A 24,042-nucleotide genomic window follows, 5' to 3' on the forward strand; every position below is an offset into this window, starting at 1 on the left:
GTATTCAGATACCACCTAAAAGTCTTAAACCTTGGCTCTCCCTGATCCTAGTCTTGCTGATTTTAACCAGGTTTCACTTTCTGAAGCCTCTTATTGCCCTGTTTTGTCTGTATTGAGTAGACTGTGAGCTCTAGGTGGCAGGGCTATAGAAACGATAAGTAGTAGTGAGGCTGCTGTTGAAGAGTAAGGGGAAGCCTGTTTGAAAGGGTTTCCTGCAAAGCGCAGCCACGTTTATGCAGGAAGGTGTTGGGAGGCTTAAGTGCGGCACCCCATTACTGAAAGCCTGCGAGAGTGACGAGGTCTGGGCTTAGGGGGAACCTCGGCATTCAGCTCAGGTATTGGGAAAGATACTCTGAGTGAGCCACGTGAGAGGCAGATCTTAGGTTATAAGAGCACAGTGGGACATCCATACCAGGAACTATTATCTAGTCAATTGGTCACTTACGGCTATGAAAATGTGGAACATCCAAGGGCCTCTCAGACAATGGACGTGCGAGCTGCAGCAGCAGTGTAGGGTTGCAGTGGATTCATCCAGGTAGAAAGCTCAGATCTACCATTCCAATTGTTCCTGGGGTGTGAGCCCGCGTTTGAGATCTTAGGATGTTTTCTATTGCAGCCCCAACATCTGGACCAGTTTGCCAGCTGAGATTAGGCAAGAAAAAAATGGTGAAATTGTGGGTCTCCCCTGCTGACCAATGGCTTTCTCAACTGGTGTGGTCTTCTTTGACAGTCTGGGATTCCCCCATGATAGCCAGGAAGGTATGGAAGATAGGAGGAGGGATCTAACAAAGCTCGAGGAATGGTCTGGGGCATGGAGGCCAAGATTTAATGCTGCAAAATGCAGAGTTATGCATTTAGGATGCAAAACACCCAAGGGAGAGGTACAGGACAGGAGGTGAAATTCAAAGCATCAAAGGAGAGCGGGATCTGGAGGTGACTTTATCTGATAATCTTAAGGTGGCCATAGAGGTGGATAAAGCAATGGTAAAACCAGAAAGATGCTTGGCTGCATAGGGAGAGGAATGGTCAGCAGTAAAAGGGAGGTGATATTACCCCTGTACAGGTCCCTGGTGAGACCTCACTTGTAATACTGAGTACAATGCTGGAGACCCGAACCTTCAAAAGGATATAAACAGGATGGAGTCGGTCCAGAGGGAGGCTGCTGAAATGGTCAGTGGTCCTCATTCTAAAGCATATGGGGATAGACAAAGATCTGATCATGTACATCCTAGAGGAGAGGCGAGATATGATAGAGACATTGAAATATCTCAGAGGCCTCCATGAACTGGAAATGAGCTCCTTTCAAAGGAAAGGAGGCTCTAGAATGAGAGGTCATAGGATGAGGGTGAAAGGGGTTAGACTCAGGAGTAATCTTAGGAAATATTTCTTTACAGAGAGGGGGGTATCTGAATTTGAGAAAGCATGGGATACCCACAGGGTATCTCTGAAGTATAAAGCTAAATTAGTTGGGTGGGTGGGTAGAGTTGATAAGGTCCTTTTCTGCCGTCATGTTTCTATGCTCCTATGATAGGCAGGGTTCTTTCATGTGGTGGGCTTGATGTCCTTTGGTTTGTCATTTTTACTTCTGTGTGGAATCTGTGTGTAACAGCAATGGTCGCAAATTTGTAACAGTTTTATTTTTCTTTGTCTCTGCTGGGTTTTATGATTATTTGTTGACTGTAACCCGCTCTGTGTGATTTTCAAAGTGAAAGGCAAGCTAGGACTTGTATACATGCATGCATGGATTATATCCATGTCTGTGCGTATACATCGTTTTACAGATATCCTTTGGAGGGAAGTTTGGGACTCTTTCTTCTCTCTGCACCAGGGGACACTGAAATTGAGGTTTCCCAGTCCTGGAAAGCAAGGTCCTGTCCCTGTCCCTGTCCACCCTGGAGGCTCTCCTGCAGATTCCTAGCACTCAGCTTCGCCTTTGCTTGCTGTAGGTGGGGGTGGAATTAGCTTTACACTTTAACCCTGTTAGAGAGGAGTTAGTTCAATGCCGACCCCCCCTTTTTTCACACTGCTGGGTGCTTGGCTCTTGAAAGAGCGGATTCTGACTTTGGATTCTGAATTAACATCTTTCAGGTCTGGGCAGTGACTCCTGATAAGATGCAATTTTAGTTGCAAAAGAAATGTAACACTTTTGGGGAGCTCATTAATCCCTCTGCTTTTCAGACAGTTTGCTTAGCTATAGATTAGACCCCTAGGTAAGCAGAAATACACATATGCACAGCGAGATTGTGGGAGATCCCAGGAGTATTGCAGGCGCCCTCTCCTACAGTCTGTGAGGAGATACATGCAGGAGCATTATGGATGTCCTGTCCTACAGATGGGGGGAAAGCCCGGGAATGTTACAGGCGCCCTCTCCTGCGGATCATGGATAACCCAGGAACCTTACGCCCTCTCCCACAATCAGGCCGATACAGTAAGGCGCGCTCGGCAGAGGGCACCGTTTAACCTGCAATCGGCCGCGTGTTTTCGACGCGCGTCTATTACTCCTTGTACATTGAGGGGTTTAGAGTGTCGAAAATGCGCTGCCAAACACCCCCCCCCCCCCAAAAAAAAAACCCCCAAAAACTAATAGCGCTCATCACCTTTAAAATGCATGTTGATGAGGCTATTAGTTAGTCCCCGGGATACTGAAAGTAAAATGTGCAGCCAGGCCAAGGGCAGGCGCTAATTTCTGAGCAACCTGGGAAAGAGTACAGAAACGCAGAAAAATACTGCTTTTCTGTACACCCCCCGACTTATATCCTAGCGATATTAAGTCGCAGGAACCAAAAATTTACATTAAAAAAAGTTTTTAAATCTGCCCGTCGGTCAGCGGTTAGCAAACGGATGCTCAGTTTTACCGGCGTCCGTTTTCCTAACCCGTGGCTGTCAGCGGGTTTGAGAACCAACACCGGTAAAATTGTGCGTCAGTTGTCGGAACCCACTGACACCCACCTCTACACTAATAGGGAGGCGCTAGGGACGCGCTATTGTCCCTAGCGCCTCATTAGCGCACCACCTCATTTAAATACAGTATCGCGCGCCCAGGAGAGGTGCCTGGGTGCGCGTCGGGAGAGCGGGCGCTCAACACGGAGCCCCAGCTCTCCCGTATGTTTTACTGTATCGGCCTGAAACTGTAGGTTAGCTCAGGGACATTACAGGTGCCCTCTCCTATGGACTGCGGGGTAATTGGGAGACATTACAGACACCCTTTCCTATAGATCGTGGGATAGTCTGGGAATATTATAAGCATCCTCTCTTAAGGACTGTGAGGTAGCGCAGCAATGTTAGAGATACCTTCTCATATGGATCATGGAATAGCCTAGGAACGTTGCAGACCCTCTCTCCTGTGGGTCCGTGGGGTAGTCTAGGAACATTTCAGATGCCCTCTCCTATGGATCGCGAGATAGCCCAGGGACCTTACAGATGCCGTCTCCCGAATATAGCTTTAGCTGCTGTGAACCCCGGATAACAACATCTCTGGGATAAATGCATGGCTTTATTTAGACCTGACAATGTGTTCTGGCAGGGCTTCAATTAATCTCACAAGAGCTGTAGCGGATTAGGAATGTGCCTCAGATAAGGTTTATCAGTCCTTCTGCGGCAGGGGGATAAGCTTGCAGAGTTTCTGATCCTAGAAGGCAGTGACTGACACCTCCAGCAGGCTTCTGGTGATCCGGACCTGTCTGTGTCCTTGTTTGGTTCTGGGCACAGTTCTGCCAGAGCTGTTCAGATGGCAGGCCCAGCTGTCAAACAGAAGCAGAGAAAAGAGACAGAAAGAAAGGCAGGAGGAGGAGAGGGTGAAACAGAGTTGCCACCTCATCCCAAGTTCACTGAACAGGCTAAGCCAGTCCTGATTTTGCTCTAGTTCTGATTTTCCCATTCATTTCTTTATGAAAGTCAGAACTACAACTCCCTGCATGCAATGGGGGTAATAGCAGGACCGGATCAGCCTGTTCAGGTTGACCTGGGGTGAGACCCTGGAATAAAGGAGAGAGAGAGAGATGGCAGCTGGGGGAGGGAAGCATGGCTGCCGCTGAGGAACCAGTTGTTCCCCTCATGTATGCTTGGTTAGTTACTGCCACGTGACTCCTCGGTCTCTCTGCTAAGGAGTTGGTAAGCTTTGCTCCTACCCTGTTGTAGTCCTGCCTTTCTTAGAAGGGGTAGAGCCAGGTCTGACAAGGCCACTGCTGGGGTTGCCTGCTGGCTCTGTTTCCTGGGGCCTGCAAGGAGGCAGGATTACATTGAGTTTGAAGGTTTAGGATACTCTGAAGCCAATACTCAAAGATTGCCCAGCTACTCAATTTAGGGGCTGCTTTCAGCCAATCTTAGGCACCCAGCTTTAGCTTATGGCTCCTAAGTTTAGGGCAGCTTCTCCTAAGTTACGCATCCAGAGCTAGACACCAGCTCTAGGCAGCGCCCGGCTGCACCTCTGCCCCCACCCACTTTTAATAAAACATAGAAACGACGGCAGAAGAAGACCAAATGGCCCATCTAGTCTGCCCAGCAAGCTTCACACATATTTTCTCTCATACTTATCTGTTTCTCTTAGCTCTTGGTTCTATTTCCCTTCCACCCCCACCTTTAATGTAGAGAGCAGTGATGGAGCTGCATCCAAGTGAAATATCTAGCTTGATTCGTTAGGGGTAGTAGCCGCCGCAATAAGCAAGCTGCACCCATGCTTATTTGTTTTACCCAGACTATGTTATTAGCCCTTATTGGTTGTTTTTCTTCTCCCCTGCCATTGAAGCAGGGAGCTATGCTGGATATGCGTGACGTATAAGTCTTCTCCCATGCCGTTGAAGCAGAGAGCCATGCTGGATGTGCATCGAAAGTGAAGTATCAGGCACATTTGGTTTGGGGTAGTAACCGCCGTAACAAGCCAGCTACTCCCTGCTTTGTGAGTGCGAACCCTCTTTTCTTCTCCCCTGCCGTTGAAGCAGAGAACTTTGCTGTATATGCATTGAAAGTGAAGTATCAGGCTTATTTGATTTGGGGTAGTAACCGCCGTAACAAGCCAGCTACTCCCCTCTTTGTGAGTGTGAATCCTTTTTTCCACATTTCCTCTTGCTGTTGAAGCTTAGAGCGATGTTGGAGTCACCTTAAGCCTGTGTATGTTTATTTAATAAGGGTATTGACTCCAGGCAGTAGCTGTCATTCTGGCGAGTCACCCACTCTTCATTGGCAGCCTCTTGACTTTATGGATCCACAGTGTTTATCCCACGCCCCTTTGAAGTCCTTCACAGTTCTGGTCTTCACCACATCCTCCGGAAGGGCATTCCAGGCATCCACCACCCTCTCCGTGAAGAAATACTTCCTGACATTGGTTCTGAATCTTCTTCCCTGGAGCTTCAAATCGTGACCCCTGGTTCTGCTGATTTTTTTCCTTTGGAAAAGGTTTGTTGTTGTCTTTTGATCATTAACACCTTTCAAGTATCTGAAAGTCTGTATCATATCACCTCTGCTCCTCCTTTCCTCCAGGGTGTACATATTTAGATTCTTCAATCTCTCCTCGTACGTCATCCGATGAAGATCCTCCACCTTCCTGGTCGCCCTTCTCTGTACCGCCTCCATCTTGTCTTTGTCTTTTTGAAGGTACGGTCTCCAGAACTGAACACAGTACTCCAGGTGAGGCCTCACCAAGGACCTGTACAAGGGAATAATCACTTCCCTTTTCTTACTCGATATTCCTCTCTCTATGCAGCCCAGCATTCTTCTGGCTTTAGCTATCGCCTTGTCGCATTGTTTCGCCGACTTCAGATCATTAGACACCATCACCCCAAGGTCCCTCTCCTGCTCCGTGCACATCAGCCTTTCCCCCCCCATCGAATACAGTTCATTCGGATTTCCACTCCCCATATGCATGACTTTGCACTTCTTGGCATTGAATCTCAGCTGCCATATCTTCGACCACTCTTCCAGTTTCCTTAGATCCCGTCTCATTCTCTCCACTCCTTCCGGCGTGTCCACTCTGTTGCAGATCTTAGTGTCATCCGCAAAAAGACAAACCTTATATTTAGGCACCGGGCAGGGCGGGGGAGGCAATGTTTATTTCCGCAGATCAAGGCACCTAGATCTTTTTATTATCAGCCTCTATGATTTTATGTTTTATATCCCTTCCAAGAGTGTACACTGCACTGTACAGCATGCTGGTGTAATTTCTGCTCAGTGATGTCCCAGAGGGTGTGAGGACTGACAGCTGGGGCATTACTTGCCCTGAGCTTGCAGCCAATGTACAAAAAAAATAAATAAATAAGTGACATGCACAGAGTCTGAAACACCTTTCAAATGTGTTTTCAATGGAAATGAGAAATTTTGGTTGTAACAACAGTTTGTTTCTAACCAGGTCCAGGCAGCTGCCTAAGGCACCAATGAGGAGCTTCCTCCCGCTCACTTCAGGGCCGCGTGAGGCACCACCATGGAGCTCTGGCCAAACCACCCCCCCCCCCCCCCCACACACACACACACACACACACTTTGCAATCACCGATGGTGAAATCCCTGCTGTCCGCGCTCCTAGAGGGGGAAACCCAGATCCCACCCTATGGTCCCACCTAACCCCTTTCCTCCAAATGCCCTGACAAGTCTTGCAAGTGTCCGCACAGTCACCCTGGATCCCGAGCTGCAGGGCAATAATCTTACCACGTGCTGAGAAATGGGCAAAGAGTGGCCTGGGGAGATAAGAGTGCCCAGCCCCCAGGATCACACAGCACCCGTGACTGAGTCACGGGAGGTAAAAGTGACGCACAGAACCAGTGGCCTTCCAGGGGAGCTGGTGGAGGTGTATTCATAAAGTCATCCCTAGCTGCAAAGAAGCGAGGGGACACAGAGATTAGCTGGGGTCTCTGGCACTGCAGCAGGAATGAAATTGGGTGGGCATTAGGGTCCTTATCCACTTTTTATATTGTATGGTTTTATGCACTGAGAGATCAACACACGAACATCATATGTGGAAGCATGGTATTTTACTTAATGTGAACGGAAATCTCATAAATAGTTCTTTGAGAAACGTGAGCTATAGAAGCTTTAAACAGTCAATTGCATTGAGACTGTTGTACTCGGGGGGTTTTTTAATCATTGATTTCCATTCACAAACATCAAGTTGTATGGGATACTTAACTTTTGCTTGATTGTTGCCTTCTAGATGTCGAAGCGGCAAAATATTAAACTAGAGTTGCCCTCTCCCCTGGAAACTTTGCCAGAGAGCACCCGCTCTTTAGTTCGGGAGCCGCCGCTCTACTTTCTTTAAATCTGACACAGGCTAGATGCAACTTTGCCCGAGCCGCCACTCAGCCCAGGAGCCGCCGCTCAACTTTGCCTAACACGGCTCGTGCTTTGTGTTAATACTTCCTCAGGGGCCTGTGGCGATACTTATTTAATCTGCAACAAACAAAGATAAAAGTTTTTCTCACGTGCTACATTCACTATTTACCTTATGTTTAATGTGCTAGGTAGTCCTTTGGTTACATATGGTCCTTGCAACGTGGCGTAGTTCTGTGTCCTCCTTTGTGAATGGAAATCAATGATTAAAAAACCCCCCGAGTACAACAGTCTCAATGCAATTGACCGTTTAAAGCTTCTCTAGCTCACGTTTCTCAAAGAACTATTTATGAGATTTCCGTTCACATTAAGTAAAATACCATGCTTCCACATATGAAGTTTTTTTCTTGATCTGTAATTGAAGTACATCATATTTATCAGTTATCTTAATATTAGTGCACTAAGAGATGTCAGGACAACCCCAGAGCCTTGTGACACAATACATGTGAGCAGCACAGGGCACCTTAAGGCCTTCTTACAGAATCCAGTAAGCAGGCAGTTAGTCCTACCTGTGCCAGGCCGAGGGTCCAGGCGAGCCCCGATACGTGGGCCCTCAGCTTTACCTCTCTCTTCTCTCACGTCCTCCTACAGATTACAAAGAGAAGGCAGCAACAATGCCCGACTCACCAGCGGATGTGAAAACTCAAACCCGATCGACACCGCCCAACATGCCGCCTCCACCACCTGCCGTCACCCAGGGAGCAGGCCGGAACCCTTCCTTCATGCCAAGCGCAGGTGAGTGGCTCCAAAGCACACCCTCCATTTCCGTAAGGGGGGCTCGCGCACCTCGTAGAGAGGGAACAAGAAATGGCCCTCGCTATGAGGAGCCCAAATGCAGGCGATGACCTCTGGCTTTGGAAAGGATAGGAGGAGGAGGAGGAGGGTGCACCGGGGCAGACCTGGGCACTAGCAGTAGAAGGGGAGATGAGCAGGCTAAGGGTCAAGGCTAGGCCCATCGCCATGACACGAGACTCCATCCTGCTCTTCGCCCAGTCGCGTGAAAGGATGACTGATGGCAGGGTTCAAAGGGTGTATAACGGAGCTAGGCCGGAAGGTCATAGCATGGTAGGTGCCCGATGTAACTGAGAAACCATCAACTGAATGAGTTCACAATCTGCAACCTCCTCTTAAGCAGAGCAGGCCCGGGGTTTAGGAGCAGGTTACATAGACCCAGCTGCCTAAGGAAGCAAATATCCAGGCCCACGAGGAGCCTTCTCCCACCTAACTGAGGGCCAGGCACTGTTGCCATTTCAAAGAAGCACCGTTGTGCTCCTCCAGCCCACTCCCCTTTTCTAGTTTTCCCATCTCTGGGGATGAAATGCACACGCTCTGAGCTCCGGGGGGGGGGGATTGTACCCTGCCTAGGGTCACCATGTTTATTTTATTCATTTCAAATCTTTTAGAGACCGCCTATACAAGATGTATAGGTCTAGGCGGTTTACTAATAAATAAACATGCATAATTAAAAAACATTAAAACACACAAACAGTAAAAACATAACAGAAAACAAATCATAACAGAAAATTCAAAAGGAACTAAAAACTTCAGCAACACAGGAGAAGTAAAATAAGAGGTGAGGGGTCATTCCACCTGGTGTTTGCCGAATGCGACAGCGCATAAATAGGCTTTTAACTTTTTTCTTAAACCTGGCCATGAAGCAGGGAGCTGATGGCATTGGAGGGGGTGTGTAGTCAGCGACGGAGCAGCGTCTGTGTGTGGGTAAAGCTTGCACTGCACCTGATCTGTGCTGTGACGGGGTGCAGTGAGGTAGGGACGTTCCTGTCACAGGTGCAGGTGTTTGCGCTTGGGCCCTGTCGCATGTGCCCGGGCCTGCCTGTCTCGCTTGCCCTTTCTCAGGGGACAGACCAAAGCTTGTGAGGAATTGAGGGAGGTACGGCAGGCCTTTCCTCTACGAGCTCCCGGCTGTGTTGGCTCAGGAACCAGATGTCCTCTAATTTGAAATGGATTGGGGTGACCTGTGAGCTGATGGGCTTTGCTTTTAAGCTGATCCTGGGAACAGATGTGCTGCCTTCCACTTTGAGTGTGAATGTGCGTGCCTTAATGTCTTTTAACATGTGCTCTGTTCTAGGTGTGTGCTTGTATATGGTTTTGTGTGTGCTTGTGCACATGGTGTTGGCTAGGTATGCATGCACTGGTGTCTGCGTATGTCCGTGTGTGTGTGTGTGTATGTGTGTTTTCTTTCTCCCGTGACTCTGAAGTGCTCCCAGATAGGAGCAAGAGAAGATTGTTGCTTTTGCATTTCATCCTGGTGAATATTAGCCGAGCAGCTGCTGGTTCCCTGGCATGCTGCCATCCCTTCAGCTGCTGTCTATTTATTTTCCAGCTGAGAGGTTTAACAGGCAGCGACTGCTGGGATGCCTGTGCAGCCAGGACTCAGCAGCGTGCCGGCTTGCACAGGACACAAGACTGTCTAGAACTGTATAATTAACTATTCTTCCTCTTTGCTGTGGGCTTCAGACATGGGGTTTAGGTAATTTGTCGGTGGAATGACCAAGTGGTCTCCTGCTGCAGTACAAAGTGCTGAGAGCAGGCCGACGCTTTCACAGGGAAGAAAGGTGTAGGTTATGTGGAGATGTTTGCGTGCCCATCCTGCCCTCGCCGGTTAGCCCTCTGATACCAGCTGCAAGCAGACAGGGCTGGGCAGCAGATGCCACCTTGAAGCAAAACTGACAGCAGATCGAAGACAAACTGGAGCGAGTGGTTTTTTTCAAGCAATGCACGATTAAGCTGTGGATTTTGTTGCTGGTTAAGGCTGGATTTAAAAAAAGGCTTTGGACGTTAACAGCTATTCTCCAGGTGGGCTTCGGGATCATCACCTCTTGCTGCCAGGTACAAACAACATGAAATGGGTCGATCTCCGCATTGGGGGTCAGTTGAGTGATGCTTCGTCCAGGTGTGGACTGGCCACTGAAGGAGCCTCGGCCTACCTCTTCTTCTTATCATCGGTCTGGACAATGAAGCACTTTTGCCCCCTCAGGAACTGGACCTTTTAGTTTAGGCTCTTCTGTGGGAGAAGAGGCCCCCCAAGAATAAGACACGTTCCTTCGGAGCAGCCGTCCTGCCTGCCTCTTCTCTTTCCTAGATTACATTTGCTAAATTGGGTGAAATTTAATTCTGTCCTTTTCATTGCCCACGAGACTTTGAAAAAGCTCTTTTGCTGGAGAATGCTGAGTGTGCCCCATGGATTTATCCTGTGCGCAAAACGTTTCAAACTCTCCTGAAGGATCCAGCAAGTAACCCCAGGTTTGAACAGAAGGAACAGGGACTGGTGGTCCCACGTCTGCTTTCTGGCTTTCTTTGCGTATTATTTGATCTTTGGAGCAGTTAGCACACATGGAAGGCAAGCTTCAAGGTCATTGACTTATGTCAGCTGGCCTGACTGAGGTTTGTCCTCTTGAACACAGTAAAAGAAGCATTACCAGAGGATGGGGAGAGTGAAACAGCCCATGTACATTTGATTTTCAGAAATATAGGGGTGAGTTTTGCTCCTGATCAGCATCTACACAAGGGAGCATGGGCAAATATTGCATGCATAGAATACAGACAATTCTCCACTGCCTGTGTATATTCCTTTTGAAATTGGGAGGTCTCAGTATGGGGTGTCACAGGGAGTGCTGGATGGCAGTGTGTATGGTTGGGAGGTCTCAGTATGGGGTGTCACAGGGAGTGCTGGATGGCAGTGTGTATGGTTGGGAGGTCTCAGTATGGGGTGTCACAGGGAGTGCTGGATGGCAGTGTGTATGGTTGGCTGTCTCAGTGTGGGGTGTCACAGGGAGTGCTGGATGGCAGTGTGTGTGATTTGGTGTCTCAGTGTGCAGTTATCACAGGGAGTGTTGGATGGCAGTGTGTGTGGTTGAGGATCTCAGTATGGGGAGTGCTGGATGGCAGTGTGTGTGGTTGAGATGGTTCAGTATGGGGTGTCACAGGGAGTGCTGAATGGAAGAGTGTGTGGTTGGGTGTCTCAATGTGGAGTTATGACAGGGAGTGCTGGATGGCAGTGTGTCTGGTTGAGATGGCTCAGTATGGGGTGTCACAGGGAGTGCTGGATGGCAGTGTGTGTGGTTTGGTGTCTCAGTGTGCAGTTATCACAGGGAGTGTTGGATGGCAGTGTGTGTGGTTTGATGTCTCAGTGTGGGGTTATCACAGGGAGTGCTAGATGACTGTGTGGTTGGGAGGGCTCAGTAAGGGGTGTCACAGGGAGTGTTGGATGGCAGTGTGTGTGGTTCGATGTCTCAGTGTGGGGTTATCACAGGGAATGCTGGATGGCAGAGTGTGTGGTTGAGAGGGCTCAGTATAGGATGTCACAGGGAGTGCTGGATGGCAGTGTGTGGTTGGGAGGTCTCAGTATGGGGTGTCACAGGGAGTGCTGGATGGCAGTGTGTGTGGTTGGGAGGTCTCAGTATGGGGTGTCACAGGGAGTGCTGGATGGCAGTGTGTGTGGTTGGGAGGTCTCAGTATGGGGTGTCACAGGGAGTGCTGGATGGCAGTGTGTGTGGTTGGGTATCTCACTGTAGGGATGTCACAGGGAGTGCTGGATGGCAGTGTGTATGGTTGGGAGGTCTCAGTATGGGGTGTCACAGGGAGTGCTGGATGGCAGTGTGTATGGTTGGGAGGTCTCAGTATGGGGTGTCACAGGGAGTGCTGGATGGCAGTGTGTGTGGTTGGGAGGTCTCAGTATGGGGTGTCACAGGGAGTGCTGGATGGCAGTGTGTGTGGTTGGGTATCTCACTGTAGGGATGTCACAGGGAGTGCTGGATGGCAGTGTGTATGGTTGGGAGGTCTCAGTATGGGGTGTCACAGGGAGTGCTGGATGGCAGTGTGCATGGTTTGATGTCTCAGTGGGGGTTATCACAGGGAGTGCTGGATGACAGTTTGTGTGGTTGGGAGGGCTCAGTTTGGGGGTATATTCTGATCCTGTTCTATTTATGTTATTTTATTAGTGTGTCTTTTTTTTTTTTGCTTTCTTACTGAAGGGTAGGGGAGGAAAGAGCTGGTGGGTATTGGAGAGGAGAGGATGTTGCGTGTTTGCAGCCTTTTCAGTCAGGGCATGTACGGGTTTTACTTAGTAACGCACCTGTCGCTGGAGTAAAGCAGTTGTAGCCGGGTTATTTTCGGCGCTTCTGCGGAGCCCTGGCTGTGATCGCCCCATGCTAGCGTGCAGGAGACCCTGACACAACACGAGAGACAGAGCTGCCGATTCCTGCTGAGGCAGAGAACACAACTCACGGCAAGGTTAGTCGCCATCAAAATGTAGATAAAGCTTGCATGGCTTGGGGTGGCAGGAGCATGCTGTTATCTGCCAACGGGGCATCACCGTGTGTCCTCTCAGTGCCTTCTCGCTTTCAGCTCCTCCTGGCAGGGAACCACTCTGTAGAGCGCAGACAGATCCGGGGCTGTCCGGTGTCTGGCTGCTCCAGCAGTGCGTCAGTCTGTCCTGTGTATGCAGGATCAGACTTACTGACCCCTAGGAGAATTATCTCTGTCTATCTGATAAATTGCAAGGACACAGTCTCCCCATAAACCTTTTTAGCTACTTAAATCTATACAGAGAAACAGCAATACAAAGTTACAGCAGAATGAAATTCTCACAGGGCACAGCTTCTGTCCAAATTCTACGCTGTTAGTGGGGGTGTTTGGAGGGAGGGAAGGAAATGTTATAATCTTGTGAGGATGATTTGCCTTTGCCCTTTTATCGTCCCTCAGTAGTCCCTGGGGGTTGGCTGTAGGGCTCATTGGACGCTGAAGGACCCGCATTCTCGAGGGGGCACCTCCTCTAAGCCGATGGGTCGGCAGAGGCTGCAGCCACCTTCCCTGCCTAGGCCTGGAGGCAGCGCTCCTATAACGTACTCAGACCTGCATCTCAATAATCTCACCTTCGGGATATGCCGGGGTCTTTCGGGAGGAAGGTTGGGCTTCTCTGCTAAAGAGGGACCGTGGGCTAGAAGCGCACGCAACAGGTCAGCACCGTCCCACTTGGGCACTGGGACTTCCTTCCTCTTCTCTCATTTACATTTTGGGAGCGTGGAGGGTGTTTGCTGTGATGCTGAGATGGTCTGGATGACAGCAGGTACCAGGCCAGGAGCAAAGAATCTGTGGGTGAGCAGCTTCCCAGCACTCCCAGGACAGGGCAGAGGATGACAGCAGCATCCCACAGAAGGAAGCCACAGGGGAAATAGCAACAAGCCATCTGAAACATTTGTAGTCATCAGCTTAGCTAAGTGGAAGTAAAGGAGAACAGTATCGTTATGTATTTAGTTATTTATTTAGTATTTATATACCGTCATAACAATATAGATTGTCCCTGTTTTATATTTTACCTTTTATCCAAGTAGACTTTATCCTCTAGTGTTGGCTGCATCACTAAGCCACATTCATACCTTCTCGTCCCTTACATCGGCAGTCCCTTGCCAAATAACCTTTCCTAGTGGGAGAGGCTGTGGCTGGTGGCCTGGGTACAGAAGATGATCTGTCCACCTCAGGGGGTCCTCCACTATCACAGGCGCTCATGATTCAACGCCCGCTCTCTTAATGTGCGCCGATCCACCTCTTCCAGGTGCCCAATTTTAATATTTAAATCGGCTGCCGCGGTAAAAACGCATGACTTTTTCTGTAGTTACTGCTGGCCTGTCTAACCCTTACTAACTGTTTATTTCACTAGCTGACTCCGGTAGGCCTAAACCCCTTGGCCTGATATAACAAAGTCCTGTGCTGTCCCTGGGGTCAGGCCCCAGCAAAAGAAAAGAAAAAATGTCTTTCTTCTGTCTCTGTGCGTTCCTGTCTGTGCTCCCTGCTTAGAACAAGGATCCCACTGCTACCACCATTATATGGCTGCTCGGGAGCTGCCGCGAGCTAGGAAATAGCCAGGGGTCCAAAAAGGAGGCCAAAGTCCAGTTGGTTCCGTACAAACAAACTCTTTATTTATAAGCAAAACTAAAATACAGCATAGAGGCCGCTCACCTCAGCAATCTCACAACAATCAAGTATAACGCAGTTCTTTCATGAGGCAGGCTTCCTGCCTTCTCCCTGGGGCCTCTCCAGCTTTCTGGGCCCTGCCTTCTTATCCAAGTCTGTAGGGATCCTCCCTGGCCCAGAATCCAGTGCTGAGGAGGAGCAGGCCAGATAGCTGCGGCCATTCCTTGAAGGTGCCCTGAGGGAGTTTCTTATACACTCCCTCAGGCAGGGTCCGAGGCAATAAAGCACACCCAGCCTGACGCACGGGTCTACGCATGGTCAGACGTGTGATTTGGACGCGCTAGGCTAGCGCCGGATGCAGTAAGGAGATTGGCGCCTCCAAGACGTGCGCCCTAGCAAATGTGAACCCGATAGCACCCGTCACATGCTAATTGCATGTAGACGAGGACACGAGCAATTACGCCCGATGCAGGGCACCCAAAGCACACTTTCTAATAGGGCAAATTTAACTCTAGTCGGCTCAGGAAACACATGAAACAATAGATTCTCTGTGTTGCGATAAGCGTGTCCTCCCCCTAAGTATCCGTTGCGACACTTTCATTTACTGCTTTTGGTGGAAAAAAAAAAGATTGTATATTTTCACTTCATTAAAAAAAAACAACACTTGTTTTCTTATCGACACACAATTCAGACTTCGATAGCAAGGGGCGCCTAACATTTTGCTGAGGTTGCTGAAGTGAATTATAACAAACAAACAAACAAAAAAAGATGCGGGATCAAAACAGACGCCTCGCATTGAGCGCCCGTTCCAATTGGGTGCTTGATGCAATAAAACCATTGAGCGCTACGGACGCTCGATTCTCCCTTAGCGCGCTCTTTTTATCGCTGCCTCTCACTTAAGTATTGCATCAGGCGCCCAGGGGTGGCGGCTGCGTGCACGTTAGGGAAACGGGCGCTCAGGGTGAGCGACCTTTTCCAGCACGCGTCTTATTTCATCGGCCCCGACAAATATCTATGTCTTTTTCTTCCAAAGAAAGACTTAAGCTACAGCTATTCATGCCACAGTGACCCCAGCAGACGAGATTACTGCAACACTTTATAGCATGCGTTAGCCCGAAGGTTATTGTGCAGTTATTACAGAACACGGCCTGCGAGACTCTTATCGACGCTGGGGCAAAAGATCACTGAGAAAGTTGCACTGGCTCCCAGTGGCGTTAAGGGTTAAGTTTAAGGCTCTCAAATTGGTTTACAAAGGCTAAAAACAGTCAGGCCCGTTGTACCCCCAAGAGTTCCTGTTCTGCCTACAAACCGGTTAGGTCAGTTTGCTCCTCTCCATTGGACTGACTTCTTGGCAGGTAAAGCTACAACTTACTCATAAGGCTCGGTTTATTGACTTGAAGCTTGTGGAATAAAGTTCCCTTTGATATTTGAATGGAAGCTTTATATCTGAAGCTTAGAAAAGAAATCACTTGGCTATTTGGTCTGACAGGTAAATCTTTAGGAATTCCAGCATCCTGGACCCCGAATGTTTGGGAATTATATTTAATTTGAGAGTGGCTGGCAGAGACTGTAGATAACAGAGTTGAGGGCGGAATGGAGGATGGAAGAATTTCATTTTAATTGTCTGCCGTTTACGTTTGAAAATTGTTGGACAGATAGGCTAGAAGAGTGCAGAAAGGGGAGCTTTTTTATGGCTATGGTTTGTTGGATGTGTTAGATGAGGGCGGAGGGTCAATGGTAGAGGTGGTGGTGGTGGTGAGAAGGGAGGGGCTTATACATGTTTTTATTGTAACTGCTTTGAGGGGTCTCTGAGTAAGTGGAAATCACGTCAAAAGAAAGAAATGTCCAGTTTAGGAGCAATGGGGAGGGAGAGGGCCCAAGAAACGGGCAAAGTGGCTAATCAGCCCATAGGGAATGTACAAGGGAAAATTCAAGTGCTTACAAATGGACAACCACCGGGCTGACCTGAAGGAAACTTCATTTCTAGACAGACAGCACGATTAACTTTACTTGTGTTGCATTGAAATTGACAGTTGAGGAGGGGTGGGGAGCCCACAGGTGGGGGCAAAGTTGGCACCTTTTGAAAACAAATGCATGGGGGAGGGGGGAGGTGTAAAACAAGGCTATTGAGAATTTCCCACTTTCTGTCTGCTGTTTGTCTTCTAGTAATGAATGGAAGCAGCCACTCCCCGACAGCCATCAATGGAGCTCCTTCCACTCCCAACGGCTTCAGCAACGGTCCTGCCACCTCCTCCACTGCTTCCCTGTGCAACCAGCAGCTACCGCCAGCCTGTGGAGCCCGCCAGCTCAGCAAGCTGAAGCGTTTTCTGACCACACTGCAGCAGTTCGGCAATGATATCTCACCGGAGATTGGGGAGCGTGTGCGCACACTGGTCCTAGGCCTGGTGGTAATTTCCTGTTACTTTATCTCCAGAAGATGCTGCCCCTTGCATTCTGGGTACTGGCAGCACTCATTCCACTCAATGCGAAAATAAAGCTCGGACCTCCAACCATCAACCTGCAGCTCCCACGTGACCCCTCTGGGTTTTTAACTCCTCTCAAGGAATTCTGGGGCTCGTAGTCCTTGGTTGTCAATCAGGATAATAGAACTACAAGCCCTGATATATACTGGGATGGGAATTAAAATCACAAGAATGGGCCAAAATGTTGCCCTGTCCATGGAGGCTTTGGGTTGCCCTATGTGCAGTCCTTTTGCAGGAGGACTGACATTGAGCACCATACACTGGACACGAGTTGTGGGAGGGTTTTGTTGCTGCTCTGTGTATGGTCTGAATCTTTGCTGAAAACTAATCTCTCTCTGCTCTTCTATGTCTGTCCCTTTGAACTCTCTTCAACCCCTGACCCTTCAGAATTCCACATTGACCATTGAAGAGTTTCACTCTAAACTTCAGGAAGCCACAAATTTCCCTCTACGGCCATTCGTCATCCCTTTCCTCAAGGTAAGGCAATCAGCGACTGCTTCTTTTAGTGCTTTTAACGCAGTGTTGGCAACCCAATGTCATGGCTTTCTAACAATACATTATTAGTATCGCTGAGAAGTTGCCTGGGTTGGGTTGGGTGTGTATGAGTGAATGGGTGCCAACCTGGAATGGGTGTGTGAATGGGATCCTGCCTGTTGCATATGTGTATGTGTGTGTGTGAATGGGAGCCTGTCTGGGATGGGGGAGTGTGTGAATGGGAGCCTTCCTGGGGTGGGTGGTTGTGTGAGTGTGCACATGCATGCATGGGAGCATTCCTGGGATGTGCAGGGTAGGGGTGTGTGTGAGAAATGCCTGGGATTTGAGTGGATGTGAATGGGAGCCTGCCTGGGATGTGTGGGTGTGAGATAGACAAAGAGAGAGAGAGAGAATGGGAGCTGCCTGGGTTGTGTATGTGTGTGTGAGAGAGAGAGAGAGAATGGGGGATGCAAGTGGATTCCAACCTGCCAGTAGCTGAAATGAAGATAAGGGCCTGGGCTGCTGGTAGATCCCAACCAAAGAAGAACTGGAGACGCCTGCGGATTTGTCTGAGCGGGAGTATATGTTTGCATGAGCTTGTGTGTGTGTAAATATAAGAAAGAGAGGAGAAAGTTTGTGCAATTCACTCTCACTAATCCACGACAATCTCAGGGTGACTGGAAATCAAAAGTTCCCAGGTATGGAGAGTGTGAATTTTTAAAATCCTTTTTAGTTTTATTTTTCAGGTGTTATTTGCTGTGTCTGCTGTTTTAAAATATTTTATTGGTGTTTGGGACATTTCTTGTACATGAGTTTTTAATTATTTGATCTTTTATTCATATGCTTTTTTTGAAATAATATTATTAGTATGTTTTAGTATTATGATTATGTATTTATTTTATTTCTTTATTTTATTGTTTGATGTTTGAGTAATGGTGTTAGTTCTATTTTTTCATTTTTGCACTGCATAGAGAGTTTGGCTCCTTGTGATTTCCAGTTCCGTTTTTGTCTGCACGTTTATATTTCTAATTTATGGTTGCTCTGTTCTGTATTTGGTGAGGGTCTGTTTATGTTCTGCACGTGTGACTGAGGTGAGGCATTCTCCTAATAGGAAGTGTATTAGTGTTTTATTTGCTTGCTTTTATATAACAACGTTCGTCAGGAACATCACATCAGTTTACAATGTAATACATGAGAGACAGTTAAAAGACAAACAATCAGTTACATCAAGAATTAAGAAAACATTCAATTAAAATATACAATAAACATTTTTAACAAGTAAATGCTAAAATCAAAAAGTTAAAAAGTGTGAGCTGAGTAGAAGGGTGCTCTGCTTTTGTAAATAGTATAAAATCATACATAATATTAAAAAGTGATTGCAAAAGCCAGAAGGATGCTTGGGTAGGAGAAGAATAGTCAACAGGAAAAAAGAGGTGATATTGTCTCTGTATAAGTCTTTGATGAGATCTCATTTGGAGTACCTTGTACAAGTCTGGAGACTGCACCTTCAAAAAAAAAAAATAAATTTAAATGAAGAGTCCTTTCACAGGGCAGTTACTACAATGGGCTTTCAGAGGGTCGAGCCCACACCCAGCACACATCACAACAGGCCTAATACCATAAGGGTTCCAAGGGTCTTTATTGCAGGGGTTTCTGGTTGGCATCACAGCAGTGCATGTAAATATAATGCAAGGGATCTCTTTACCTCAGAATACTGTACACTGATATTTTTCATGTAAAATATAAATGCATAACTCTTAACTCTGTGTGTGGAGCGGGCCGGGGGGGTGTGCGTTGTGCAAGGCTATAAGATTTGCCTGGGGCACCTAATACCCCTGCTCCAGCCATGGGTTCGGAGGGGGGGATGGTAGTTTGCATCACTGAAGGGAGCTGGGCTTTTTTTGGGTGGGCCCGGGACAGAGAATGAATGGATGGTAATTGTTCACACAGGGCTCAGAAAGGTAGCACTGGCCCAGTCCTCAACCCCCTCAATCCCCTGTTTTCCTCCCAGCCCTATCACTCTCCTCCTCTTCCCCTCTCAGCCTTCTCCTTCTCTTTTCTGCCCTCAGCCCTCTCATTCTCCTCCTCTCCCCTTCCCCTGGGCTCCTGATTGCCTCCCAGCCCCTGTTGTGACGGACTCCGTCATGCCATTTCCACTCATCCACTAGGAGATGAGTTCCCCACAGTTGGCTCCACCGTGCTTCTTCTGGTTCTCAGGTTGGCAGGGTTTCATTGCCCTTGCTCTGTCTGCTCACTGGAAGTCGGCAAGTATTTTCAAAAGCCAGAATTAATGTACGAACACACACACGTGCATGCATGAAGAGGAACACAGGGTCAGGCATTCGCACACATGCAAGTTAAAGCTGTTTGCATTACAATGACAGGTTAGACACATCTGTTCATCATTTGCAATTCATTAAACATCTTCCTTTTTAAAATACTGAATCTGCCTCCGCCAAGTCTACAGGGACACTGAGCATGGGCATTTCTGTGAAATAACCTATTAGCAGCAGTTCTTCAGGGGCTAGCTGCAGGCGCTCCTGTTTATCAGGGAAGTGACAGTGACTGTAATCCTGCTCAGGGGCTTAGGGCCTGGTGGAAGTTGTCTCTGGCTGCTGTGCTCTAGCCACCCAGAAGTGTGCAGCTCTATTCACTCTGCATCAGACAAAAGGTAGAAAACTATCACCTTTTGACTAAAGACTGAGGCTGGCCTCTTACAAAGGGACATGTACCGGCAGCAGAGATCCAGGTGATGGCTGCAGACCCTGTGACTGCACTGACGTGCTTCATGTGTGTTACATGTCCTGGCTTACATGTGCAAGTGATGGCTGCAGACCCTGTGACTGCACTGACGTGCTTCATGTGTGTTACATGTCCTGGCTTACATGTGCAGGTGATGGCTGCAGGCCCAGAGACTGTACTGACATGCTTAATGTGTGTTTCATGTCCTGGCTTACATGTGCAGGTGCTGGGGGCCCTGACTGCACTGACATGCTTCATGTGTGTCACATGTCCTGGCTTACATATGAAGGTGATGGCTGCAGGCCATGTGACTGCACCGACGTGCTTCATGTGTGTTATACATCTTGGATGACATGTGCAGGTGATGGATTGGGGCCCTGTGACTGCACTGACATGCTTTATGTGTGTTACATGTCTTGGCTTACATGTGCTGGTGATGGATTGGGGTCCTGTGACTGCACTGACATGCTTCATGTGTGTTACATGTCTTGGCTTACATGTGCGGGTGATGGATTGGGGCCCTGTGACTGCACTGACATGTTTCTTGCATGTTACATGTCCTGGCTTACATGTGCAGGTGATGGCTGCAGGCCCTGCGACTGCACTGACATGCTTCATGTGTGTTTCATGTCCTGGCTTACATGTGCTGGTGATGGATTGGGGCCGTGACTGCACTGACATGCTTCATGTGTGTTACATGTCCTGGCTTACATGTGCTGGTGATGGATTGGGGCCGTGACTGCACTGACATGCTTCATGTGTGTTACATGTCCTGGCTTACATGTGCTGGTGATGGTTTGGGGCCCTGTAACTGCACTGACATTAGGCTAAAGGCGGGAAGGCCCTGTGCTCATTGTCTGAAATATGAGACTGTCAGTGGGAAGGGTCTCTCTCTGCTCACTCTTCCAGGTGCTCAGTCCAGTTCTAGCCCTTCTCAGGCCAGCTCTGCCCTTGCCTCATCCTGGGTATCCCAACTGTCTCTTCTCTGGAGATGAGACCTGAATAGCCAGGATGCCCTCTGCAGGCACAGCTTCAGGAGTCACCCTGGATGGGCTGATTTACTAATGTTACTGATGCTGCACTGCGGAGGTCTCTTCCTATATAACAGATCCACTGTACACAAGACCTATGAGCAACATTAGTGCCTCAGCATTTAACCTGGGGACCTCTACTTCCTGTCTGTCCTCAGACACTCGCAGCATTACTCAGGAGATCTTTTACTTTACCTTTATGATGCCGGCTTTTCACAAACACCCAAAATCTCTGATGCAGGAGGATCTGACACAGAACAAGAGCGATGCAGTATAGCGCGTTTTGGCCGAGCACACTGTTTTACAGGTGCTGGGACGCGCATCCAAACCAGCACGAAGCTAACAGCGCCCTTCACATGTACATTCATGTTGATGATGCACATGTCAGTACCCCTCTCCCCCCCCCATGCAAAACAAAAAAAAATGTGCACCCGACACACACATTTCTACCCTAAAAAATGAATGCCTCCCCCGCAGCAGGCCATAATTCTTCAGGAGCCCCAAAATTTTATAGAAAAGCAGAAAATACCGCATTCCTGTGTAGTTCCTCCGACTTAATATCGTGGCGATACTAAGTCGGAGGAAACGAAAAAAGGAAGAAACCGACAAAAAAAAAAAAATGTCGCTGGCGGTCAGGTTAGGAAAAGGGACGCTCAATTAACGAGCGTTCGTTTTCCGAACCCGCCTACACAGCCACCTCGCCTGGGCACCCGCTGCCGAGGAGGCGCTAGGGATGCAAAGTTTTCCCTATCGCCTCCTTTTTTACCCCCGGCAGCCCTTCTAAATATTAAACTGGGCGCCCGGGAGAGAGGTGGATCGGCGCGCGTTAAAGACGGCGGGCGCTCAATATTGCGTCAGCCTGCATGCGAGGTGGAGCAGGGAGCCCAGCTGTAGGGGAAGGGGTGATCTGGGAGGGGTCTCTGTGGGGAAGGAGGAGGAGACAAGGGGAAGGGGGCCTTCCTTACTTGCTGACTCTCTTTCTCTGCTTCTCTCCCTGTTTTCAGGCTAATTTGCCCTTGCTGCAGCGGGAGCTCTTGCACTGTGCCCGCCTGGCGAAGCAGACCCCTGCGCAGTACCTGGCACAGCACGAGCAGCTGCTGCTGGATGCCAACGCCTCCTCCCCCATTGACTCCTCAGAGCTCCTGATGGAGGCCAACGAGAACGGCAAGCGGAAGACACCTGACAGGTGGGGCTGAATGCCGCTCCATCACTGCCCCTGCTGTCTGTGCCAGAGACTTTCAGGGGAGGGGGAAGGCGACAGAGGAGGGGGAGGCAGGGGCAAGGCAAAGGTAGTGCTGTCACCTCCCCTGGGGGGGGGGGGCAGTGACCTGGGTCCTGTGTATAACCCTCACCTCTCTTCCTCGCAACAGGACCAAAGAGAATGGGTTGGATCGAGACCCACTGCACCCCGAACACCTCAGCAAGCGGCCATGCACCGCGAGTCCAGCCCAGCGCTACAGCCCCAGCAGTGGGCTGAGCCATCAGCCGAATGGGCTTCCTCACCCCACCCTCCCTCTACCGCAGCACTACCGCCTGGAAGACATGGCAGTGGCGCATCACTTCCGGGACGCCTATCGACACCCTGAGCCCAGGGAGCTGCGGGACCAGCATCGCCAAGCAGGTGAGCGCGTCATTTCATTTTCCTTTCCTTTCCTATTTATATGCCACACACGCTTCAGAGACAATAAAACACATCATTTAAAGCACGTAAAACCACTTACAATAATCCATTTGTAATACCACCACCCACAAATGTAACTGCACTCCTTATATCAATCCCTTACTCCCCCCACTTCCTACACTACCAGCTTTCACTTGAATTAGAACCACGTTTTTCCTTTTTCCCTAAAATCAATTTTTTGCACTTGATATCATTTCATTTCTTTAAAAAAAAAAAAAATCACCATTATGCACTGTAGTTGAAAAGCCACGTTTTCACCTTCTTGCATTCACCATTCTTGAGCCACCAAACATCATTCTAGCCGCCATATTCTGGACTACTTGTGACCTGTGAAGTGATCGCGCAGGTAACCCTACTAACATAGCGTTGCAATAGTCCAACACTGGGTAACCTGTACCTGCAAAAGTTGTCAAAAATAATCCCTGCTGAAAACAGACCACAATGGACACAACTGATGTAATTTATAAAACGCCCATTGCAAAATGTCTGAAACATCCATCTCCAGAGAAAAGTCTACATCTAAAATTACCCCCAAATCTCATACTTTATTCACTAACTCTATTTCCTTCAAGTTTACACTTCTTTTCAATGGTCTCAGTGGAGCCTCAGTTGCTTTTGTCAGCCACATTTCTGTTTGTGATGTATTCAGCAACAAACGGTTAGCAGTCAACCAATTAGAGATCCTTTGCAAACCTTCATTCACTTTAGAAATAGTTACTCCACAATCCTTCCCTAAAGGGAGCACCAGCTGAATATCATCGGCAAATAAAAAGCCCAAAGGACAAATTAACCCTCCCAATGGTTTTAAAAACTGATTGAAGAGCAAAGGAGAGATTGTAGAGCCTGGCTGGCACTCCTTCTTCTGTTTCAAAAGCTTTGCAAAACTCGCCTCTAACCATTACCACAATAGACGTTGACTTGAAAAACTGCAATACCTTTCCACTCAAACTCACCTGACTACACCGTTCCACCCAAATCCTATGAATCACCAAGTCAAAGGCATGAGATAAATCTAACAAACAGGCCGATACAGTACAGTGCGCTCCGGTGGAGCCTGGATGTTGATGGCCCTATTAGTTATTCCCGCGCGATACAGAAAGTAAAATGTGCAGCCAAGCCGCACATTTTAATTTCTGCCGGCACCGGGAAAGTGTACAGAAAAGCAGAAAAAACTGCTTTTCTGTACACCCTCCGACTTAATATCATAGCGATATTAAGTTGGAGGCCCCAAAAATTTAAAAAAAAAATTAAAATTAAAAAAAATTTTTTTTTTAAATGTGCCTGTGGGTCGGAAGACGGACGCTCAATTATGTCAGCGTACGTTTTCCTAATCCGTGGCTGTCAGCGGGCTCAAGAACCAACGCCAGAAAAATTGAGCGTCGGC

At 48.5% G+C, this 24,042-nt stretch overlaps 1 protein-coding gene across 6 annotated transcripts in view; it reads left to right on the plus strand.

Moving 5' to 3' along the window:
• Nucleotides 1–24,042, plus strand: part of CBFA2T3 (CBFA2/RUNX1 partner transcriptional co-repressor 3) — a 99,230-nt gene that overhangs the window by 57,342 nt on the left and 17,846 nt on the right. For 4 of the 6 annotated variants that reach the window (XM_029608615.1, XM_029608616.1, XM_029608614.1 and 1 more), the window contains exons 2-6: nucleotides 7,906–8,049; nucleotides 16,414–16,655; nucleotides 17,118–17,207; nucleotides 21,982–22,163; nucleotides 22,348–22,598. In XM_029608615.1, the coding sequence (XP_029464475.1) occupies nucleotides 7,906–8,049; nucleotides 16,414–16,655; nucleotides 17,118–17,207; nucleotides 21,982–22,163; nucleotides 22,348–22,598 (909 nt within the window). Of the gene's footprint in view, nucleotides 1–7,905; nucleotides 8,050–9,701; nucleotides 10,811–12,347; nucleotides 12,568–16,413; nucleotides 16,656–17,117; nucleotides 17,208–21,981; nucleotides 22,164–22,347; nucleotides 22,599–24,042 lie in introns of those variants that run through there. The other 2 variants (XM_029608618.1, XM_029608617.1) reach the window with 2 other exon arrangements.

This window comes from Rhinatrema bivittatum, chromosome 7 (genome assembly GCF_901001135.1).
Source record: "Rhinatrema bivittatum chromosome 7, aRhiBiv1.1, whole genome shotgun sequence".
NCBI lineage: Eukaryota > Metazoa > Chordata > Amphibia > Gymnophiona > Rhinatrematidae > Rhinatrema > Rhinatrema bivittatum.